At 46.9% G+C, this 9,538-nt stretch overlaps 1 protein-coding gene across 3 annotated transcripts in view; it reads right to left on the bottom strand.

The window, feature by feature from the left end:
- Positions 1 to 204: 204 nt before the first annotated feature.
- The window catches only part of Chinmo (Chronologically inappropriate morphogenesis), an 80,643-nt gene continuing 71,309 nt past the window's right edge, over positions 205 to 9,538 (bottom strand). For all 3 annotated transcript variants that reach the window (XM_076325265.1, XM_076325264.1, XM_076325266.1), the window contains one exon: positions 205 to 1,956. In XM_076325265.1, the coding sequence (XP_076181380.1) occupies positions 1,724 to 1,956 (233 nt within the window). In that variant the 3' untranslated portion in view covers positions 205 to 1,723. The remainder of the gene's footprint in view (positions 1,957 to 9,538) is intronic.

The following is a 9,538-nucleotide window of genomic DNA, read 5'->3' as shown; positions in this document are numbered from 1 at the left end:
TCCGGGTGTCCGCTTCCCTCGACTCTTTCTCTATTTGCTTCGTTTATCGCGCTCGTTAAACGCTTAGAGTTAATAATTCTTACTTGACGTTGCACTTTCATTGACTAGTTTTGTGATTTGCAGCGTATCCGCGAGCGTGTCCGAGGCGCGACGCGCGCAATACCCCCCCTCCAACAACCCATCTCCCTCCCCTAACCCGTCCTTGTACCGCGGTGCAAGCTACGCTCAGAGCAATCGGACGTCGACGTTTTCCCGAGCTTCGTTTCCGTGTCTTCCTCTTCTCTTCGCTTCTCTTCGCTTCTCTTCCTTTCTTTCTTCGTTTCTTCCTTTCTTTCTTTCTTCTTTTCTTTCTTTCTTTCTTTCTCTCTTCCGTGTTCCGTGCGATCCGATCACCGGGGACACAAATTTTCCTATTACGCGCGGTCAACGCCTGTTACGTCGCGTCCGAGTTCGCGCGGCGTCCGTCTCTACTGCGATTGGTTCGCGAGGAGTCTACTTTTCGATCGTATAGATCTTGTGGATGCGAGAGTCCTCTCGAAATCGGGGATGAATACTTCCCAATCGAATCGTTCCGTTCTCTTAATGTCTCCAACTACTTCCCCTACCCTCGATCTGGAGAATTTTGAAGATAGCGACTCTCGAAATCGGGGATGAAAATTTCCAATCGAATCGTTCCTTTATCAAATGTCTCTGACCATTTCTTCCCCTCTCCTCGAAGTGATGAATTAGTCTCTGACTATTTCTTCCTTTCCCCTCGATCTGGAGAATTTTAAAGATAGCGACTCTCGAAATGGGGGATGAAAACTTCCAATAGAATCATCCCGTTCTCTTAATGTCTCCAGCTACTTCCTCTACCCTCGATCTGGAGAATTTTGAAGCCAGCGACTCTCGAAATCGGGGATGAAAATTTCCAATCGAATCGTTCCTTCGTCAAATATCTCCGACCATTTCTTCCCCTCTCCTCGAACTGAAGAATTTTGAAGCCAGCGACTCTCGAAATCGGGGATGAAAACTTCCAATCGAATCGTTCCTTCGCCAAATATCTCCGACCATTTCTTCCCCTCCCTTCTCCTCGGCGAATTTTGAAGATCGAGAGGGATGTACTCGATCGACCGCGAACCAAACGGTCCTTTGCGTCCTCCTGGGTATTCCTTGGGCGCGATATCTCCTCCGGACGCTTTCAACCGTGACACGAGGTCGACCGCAGGACGCTCTCGCAGCGTAATTGACAACTATTACGAACGGATCGCCGCGTTGACCCAGCGGGTCGCAAGGATCCAGCCCTTTGGCGATCCTCTTCGCCTAAGCGAAACTCGCGGCCCCCGTTTGAATCGGGAGATTGTAACGCGGCTTGTCAAGCGCAGCCTAGCCGCGACTCGACGACGCCGGAGGATCCAGAGAGCCACTCGGACGCGACACGGGGATGGGAACAACGTTGACCGACGACGACGACGACGACCAAGGGAAAAGGTGGACCCTGCGACACCTTTTGCCCGCCCGTTCTTCCCGCTCGTTCTTCGCTCCATCCACGATGCGATTCCGCGTACAACGTTTCCGTGCCGCTCGCTGGTAACTCGCGCAGCGACGAAGGCCGCTGGTCCACGGCGCCGCGGCGACCACGACCACGGCAAACGACGGGGGACGTCGTTCTTTTTTTTCTTCTTTTCTTTTTTTCTTTCTTTCTTTCTTTCTTTCTTTTCTTCTTTCCTTCCCCTCTCTTTCATTACTGCGGCACCGTGTCCGTTACCGAGTGATTCGACTGCTGGAAGGCCTTCAGATTGAGCTCGGCTTTGTGCTCCCGCGCGATGTGCCGTCTGACGGTGTTGTTCCGCGTGAACGTCCGCGAACAGAACGGGCACGGGACCCTGATGCCCTGGTGACGTTGCCGTATGTGGGCGCGCAGGTTCGTCTCGTAGCCGTACAGTCTCTCGCAGAACGGGCACTTCAGCTTCTTGCCTGAAACGGGAGAAACGGAGTGTGTTTAGATTCGGTGGAGCTGCGGAGCGGATTTTTTCTCGTTGAAGGTGGACGGGAAACGGGGATACTAGCGGTTGTATGGTCGTCCTACAGGAGAAAACGAATCGAAAGTACAGAAAGAAAGTTTATACCGGAGGATTCTTTTTCCTGTACAAGATATCTAGTAGATTTTTTTTTATAAAAGATGTCCGCTACAGCTGGCGATACTAGCGGTTGTATGGTCGTTCTACGAAACAAAAGAAGTCGTAAATGGAAGAAAATTGATTTGATTGCATGATTTTTGTTTTCTTGTACAAGTTGTATGGTAATTGGCAATAAAATGGCGATACTCCACTAAATGAGTCGAAAATGTAGAAGAAAATGTATATCTTCGACTCCCGGTTTGCAAGAAAAATGACGTTCAAGATTGAACGGGTATCCGCGTTATCGAGTCTGTCCATTGTTCGTTGTTTCCACTTGAGTTTGCGTGTGCAACCATCGAAGACGGTACAGTATTATCCGTTCGAATTGGTTCCATCGAGTTAGAAGTAGACAAGATGAACGAAAAATAAATAATACCGTACCGTAATCTATGTTTAAGTACATCGATGTGAATAAAAATAATTTTCATAAATCGATTTCCTCGAAAACCAAGCCTCCTCTGAACAAATTTCATCGTATTATCGCGAGCTATTTCACAACTTCGTGGATTAGTATTTTTAGGCAAAATTTGTTCTCGCAACGCAAATTTTCAATCTCCGCTCCGACTACCGATCGATCGATAGTTCTCCATTCTCGAGATTTCGCGCATTAGCTCGTCACGTGTCATCATGCCCTGAAACTCCAAGTGCATTCCTAAGATTCGTCCACCGACACCCGAACATCCGCTCGATTTGCCACCAGGTACGTACCAACGCGTTTCCAAAGCGTTCGATGATTTACAATTAACCGTATTTAAATCGATATCGCTTCAAACGTTTCCCAAAGTCCAAATAAAACAAACGTACGATAAAACGTGGACAAACAATCCAGAAACAAAGTCGCGTCGTGCACAGATTTTTGCAAAAGTTTCTCGTTGTTTCTGCACCTTGAATCACACCTCGCGGTACTGTTCGCGCGCGTGGGAAAACGTTCATTGTCTCGATTATTCTCTTAGAACGATAGAGAATTGTCTTAGATTATTCTCTAGAATTAGAGGTGAATCTCCTCGGAAACGATGATCGAAAAATATTTCCGTAAGACGCTCCAATTCGCGCAAAACCGAGATCCCCTAGAATACAAGCGGCAACGTTTTCGACGATGCATCAATGTCGTCCCACGGAGCTCTCCGTGGACGATTAACTTCAATTACCAAACGACGGTAAAGATTTATCAGAATTTTCGCGGAGGACGTATCCTCTGGCGTGCATCGATCAAACGGACGTGCAAGGTTCTTCGAGCACCGGACGAAGCGAAGAATGCACGTTACGCAATCGGCCATCTCGTTTCAGCGTTTCTGGTCGAGATTCCCCGGCAGTCCCTTCGACGGGAGCGAAATTCACGTTACAGGGCAATGGCATCCGGATCGCTGGCACGTGTAAGGCCATCGTGGAACGCAGCCGAGATCCATCGGTCACGATCGAGTCGAGGGCGCCGTTTACAAACGTTACCATTTTTCTCGAGACGTGCGGAACCGATCGTTAACTCGTACAAGTTGGCGTCGACGCGACCCAACCGTGACTGTTCCCAATTCTTCCCGTTTCACTCGAGAATCCCACGAGGGGTATCCAGCAAAAACGCGCGAATCCAGCGACGAGATCGTGCGAACGAACGACCGCTCTTATTATCACCGATACGGGAGTTACGAGGATACGTGGCGGTAATTTTATTTCCCAGCGAGAGGTTAAAGGAATCCACGACCAGAGAAGAAAGAGACCAACTCTGGGACTTCACCGAGGGGATTTGAGAAACCTTCCACGCACTCGGATCGTAGGTAGTAACAATCGTAGGTAAATGTTGAATACAGAGATATTTCTGACCTTCGATTCGCGATCATCGATTCGATAATTTTTATACGATGTTAGTTTTTTGAAACCACTGCTCACGTGTTCGTGGAAAGCTAGACTTTCGATTTAGTTACGATTTGATAAAAGAATCGTGCGTTTAGGTGTAAGTGTTGGTTCGAAGTTACGGACGACTTTGTACTCGTTTCATCGAACAAACATCGTTGAAATTTGTTAATTGTACGTTTTGTTTATCTCGAAAACTAGCGACCGTTCGAGCTACGATTTTTATAAAAAAAGATTCTCTGGTCGCCGTCTAATTCGGTGGATTCAAATCGAAACGTAAATATTATACCTTCGTAGAATGTAAACACAGCTATGGGAAACATTGAAAGGAAAATGTTACGTTCCAGATTAAGTGCACGGTTCGAGGCATTTAAAATCATTTTTTTCGTCTTTTCTAGCATCGCACACGAACAGAACGACGGTGAAGTTTAAAGAATTGTTCGTTGTAGGGTTAAGGGGGGCCACCGTTTAAAATTACAATGAAATTAGGTTCTAATAGTTGTCCCGCTGCAAATGATAGAGTAGAGACGATACCTCGGAAATTGCCAGGTCCCGGAGAACATCGCGGAAGGTTGAAAAAGAAACAAAAGGGGCCGTAGAGAGAGAAAAAAAAAGAGAGGCAAGCCATGGAACACGCTAGTCCAGCGTGAAACGCAACCGAGTGTCGTTACAACCACGTACGATAGAGGAATCGATGTGAACGACGAGGTCGTGCGCGCGATCATGGCTGTGACGTCATAATTACAATTACGAGAAACGAATACGTCGTAATGGACACGCGTTACCTTCGACTTGCACACCACGAACTCTTCGACAGAGATGAGCAACGTAATTACAGTTCACCGTTTCCAAGGTTACGTTCAACCTACCCGAGGACGAATCAATTCGTTCGAAATGGAGAAACGTTCGAACCGATATCGACGCGTAACGTTCGACAAAGGGCGTAGAAACAACTATTCGTTCAACAACGAATCGTACGTCACGGTTGTAACGTGATGTCGCACAACAGCTCTCGTAAGTAGTGTCGTTCGACACAGCTGTGTCGTACGACAGATTGTACAACCCCACGCATTTTGATCGTTCGAACACTGCTATCGACCAGAGTCGTACGAATAATCGTACCAAAAATTGTTCCATCCGTGACATTTGTACCTTGCAACGAATATCGAGTTACCTTATCGGTAAATTCGGTGAAGATGTATAAAATATCTTCAATAAACGCACGTATACAAGAGGGTAGCTTCGAGGAATAAATCGCTAATACCTTTTGCATCGGAGTCGATATTAATTTTCCGTATTGTCCGTTACTTTTCTTACTTAACTTACTTCTCTTAAGGCTTACTTTGTCTCGTTACCGGTATTAGGTAACTACTCTTCGAAACTCTTTTCAACGCGTTTCGCCTACTATATACCACGTCCTCGCGAGTTTGTGTTTCGTTACGTCGTGGACGAAGAAAAGTTTCGCGACCTTTATTGCACACGGATGCAGATTTTTATTTCTCTTCGAGAATCGTGCAACCGTGTGCAACAAAGTTCTCCAAACGATTACAGAGGAGATAGATACACGAGATATTTTCAGCCCTGCGAATTTCTCCGCGCAAAGAACAACCTCAAATACTCAAGTACTCAAAGGTACACTCTGAAGCGTACGCGATCGAAAGCTACCAAGAGGTTCGTCACTCTAAAAATTCGAGAGTGGCCGCGAGGACTCGAGCGCGCAATGTTTTCGAAACGTTCGATCCGGTGGAAAATATCCACGGCTTGGTATCTCTCGCGCGCGTGCGGATCCGCGCGTGCAACGATACGCGGCGGTCGGTCGTGGCGCGGAACCGCCTCGAGTTTTCGGCGGACAGCGGCTAAAAATAGAGCCGGGGCATCCTAGAAAAAAGTAAACGGGGCCGCGGGGCTCGATTTCGAGCAGCTGACTACGAAATTCACAAAGGATCGGTGGCGAAACAAAGGCGTATCCGTGAAGACGCTTCTACGTGGAACCGAGCACGGGGGAGGAGGAGGAGGAGGAAGAAGGGAGGACCCAAGGAGAAAATGTGCGAGTCGAAGACAGAAGCCGACGCGGTTCGAAGGTCGGAGTGAAACGGATGGTACGGTGGATGGAAAAGAATCGGAGGGGAAAAAATTGGGGAGGAAACGAGACAGAAATGGAAGTGTTTCGAGGTGGACGAGGCTAGGTGACGAACGATGGTGGGGGAGAAAGGAAAGCAGGTAGCCCCCGCGGGGTACGTACGCCCCTGAGACATGCAGAAACGCTAAAAGACCGCTTCCGCGAAAGGTTGCGCGCCATCTGCTCAGCTCTGGCTGGATATCGGGGAATTCGGGATATTGCTCGCATGTATCGGTGATTATCGCGGGACATCCCCCGAATATATCAACGGACCTGTCTAATCTGCGCCGAACAGGACCGCCCGCCGCGGTTTCGTGCTACGTAGGACGATTAAATCCCCGAGTATACCGAGACCTCGTCGATAGGATAAGTGCGGCTTGCAGTTGACAGATTTGTTCGAAACCTCTTGTTTCGGACGGGTTTCGAGAACGCGTTTCTCGCTATTGCTCTTTTTCTTTTCTATTATAACACCGACTACGATGTTAGAAAATTTCCGATCGGGACACCGCGATCGCTCGATTCTTTCTTTCCTCGAAGCTTCAACGAGCGTTGCACAGGGTGCGAGGATTCTTGAGCGATTCCCTCGGTTCGTCCATCTGGGAGACGATTTATCACAGGCGACTTGGTAATTTTGTATTTTGGTAAATTTCAGTATGGATATCGCTTTTCAATATTTCAAGTTTACTTCAATATCGATGTTTACAACAATTCGAGAGTTTACGATCCGAGGTCCGGTGCGACGAAACTGTCAATAGACGATCGAACGTCGTTGAATCATTCGTAACTCGAATGTTGAGAAATGTACAGACGATCACTCGATAAGGACCAATTTAATGTATTTCAATGCAATTTTTACCGTGTTATTTATTAACGCGGATGAAACACGACTCGAGATAAAGGATAAATCGATCCAAATTTCTTCCCTTTGGTTTCTTTCGCGATTACTGACCCGCGTGCAATTCGATATACGGTATTTTCACGAAAGACGATCGTCGAAAATACGAGTTCTCGCTTATACAGTATGGGTGACAAAAACTCGGAACGAAACAGTCAATCGACGATCAAACATCGTTGAATCCTAACTTAAATATTCAGAAATGTACAGACGATCACTCGATACGGACCAATTAATATATTTCAATGCAACTTTTACCGTGTTATTTATTAACGCGGATGAAACACGACTCGAGATAAAGGATAAATCGATCCAAATTTCTTCCCTTCGGTTTGTTTCGCGATCAGTGACGTGCAATTCGATATACGGTATTTTCACACAGGACGATCGTCGAAAATGTAAATTCTCGTTTATATAACACGATGGGTGGCAAAAGCTCGGGACGTACGTAGGTTCGTGAGCAATCGAGAAAGCTTTTCCTCGCGGTGAATAAGACAGCTGCTAGAAAGAGGAAACAAGTGTCTCGTTTTCGAGGAACAGTCCACTCTTGGTATTCGAAGCGAATGCATAAATGTATGCTGTGTCGCTGTGTGTTTCTGTTTATCGAACTTGTTTCCGCGATTGTACCACTCGATAGCGCGAGGGAATCGCTCGCAACGGTTGCAGTAGTAACGGAACACGAGCAAGACGCCAAGTAGTATGAGACAAGAGGCGTTATTTCTGGACAGTCTGGAAGACGAATAATTCGCCCACGAGTAGGCGGCGATAATCAGGCTACGTGGAAGTGTTACCACAACAAAAAAAGAACCGCTGGCGCGTGGTCGCCGCGCATTATTTCAATTACGTAATGTTACGTTATGGGTCGCTTTGATCGTTAACATCGCGTCCTTGGTGCATCCGATGTATTCGAATCGACGATCGACTTTGTACGGGAGAAAATTGACGATCGACTTTGTTCAGGAGAAAATTTACGATCGACTTCCTACGGGGAAAAATCGACGATCAATTTTGTACGGGAGAAAATTGACGATCGACTTTGTAAAGGAGAAAATTGACGATCGACTTTGTACGGGAGAAAATTGACGATCAACTTTGTAAAGGAGAAAATCGATGATCGACTTTGTACGGGAGAAAATCGACGATCAACTTTGTAAAGGAGAAAATTGACGATTGACTTTGTACGGGAGAAAATTGACGATCAACTTTGTAAAGGAGAAAATCGATGATCGACTTTGTTCAGGAGAAAATTTACGATCAACTTCCTACGGGGAAAAATCGACGATTAATTTTGTACGGGAGAAAATTGACGATCGACTTTGTAAAGGAGAAAATCGACGATCAATTTTGTACGGGAGAAAATTGACGATCAACTTTGTATGGGAGAAAATCGACGATCAACTTTGTACGGGAGAAAATCGACGATCGAGAGACATCAAGAACTTGTGGAGGGAAACAAAATGGACGAAAGAGCGAGTACCGGATCATAGTGACTCAATTTGGACAAGTATTCTTCGCAATTGTAATCATTATCGAGCATAATTCCGCGTAAGATTACATTATTAAAAATACCTCAACGCAAATGCTTTTCGTATCTCGACTTCGACTTCGCGGGACATTCGTGCACTTATTTGAAGTTCGATCGTTCGAAACACAGAGCAAGATCGACGTCGAAGCGATTCGAACTCGCGGAGCGGAGCAAGATGGACGAAAGAGCGAGTATCGGATCATAGTGACTCAATTTGGACAAGTATTCTTCACAATTGTAATCATTATCGAGCATAATTCCGCGTAAGATTACATTATTAAAAATATCTCAAAAATGCTTTTCATATCTCGACTTCGACTTCGACTTCGCGGGACATTCGTGCGCTTATTTGAAGCTCGATCGTTCGAAACACAGAGCAAGATCGACGTCGAAGCGATTCGAACTCGCGGAGCGGAGCAAGATGGACGAAAGAGCGAGTACCGGATCATAGTGACCCAATCGGGCAAACTTGACTAGTTTCCGTCGATTCCTCGAACAGTACCTACCGGAGGCCCTGAAACACGGCCCGTGAAAGACGATGGAAAACACGAAATTCCCGATTCGGCCTTCGATTCCTCGTGCGTGTTCGAGCAAAGCCATCGAGGCGAGGAAAGCCCGCAACAGTCCGCGTCCGGTCGGCTCCGTTCCGCGCCGGCTCGAGAGAGAGAGGGGAAAATGGAAAGGTTCGGTTACGAGACGCAGCAGAGCCTCCCAAGGTCTTCCCCACCCATCGACCGAGAGGTCTGACCCTTTTTCCCTTTTCAGCTGAATGGATCGAACCAACGAATAACATCGAGAAACTCTCGACGCAGCCCTACCACAACTCGCCGCGGCTTCGTTCGATCGATCGACCGACCTGCTCGCTGGATATCACCGGGTTTCTTATCAACGGAATTTTTACCCCGGGTTTTTGTCTCCTCTCTCTTTTTCTCTCTCTCTGTTCGAGTCGTTGTTTCCGATTACGCAACATCGTCCACCGCGTTATCCTTCCTCTC

This window comes from Ptiloglossa arizonensis, chromosome 13, assembly GCF_051014685.1.
Source record: "Ptiloglossa arizonensis isolate GNS036 chromosome 13, iyPtiAriz1_principal, whole genome shotgun sequence".
Lineage (NCBI taxonomy): Eukaryota > Metazoa > Arthropoda > Insecta > Hymenoptera > Colletidae > Ptiloglossa > Ptiloglossa arizonensis.
The sequence above is the reverse complement of the archived record's forward strand: the minus strand, read 5'-3'. Positions and strand labels throughout refer to the sequence as shown.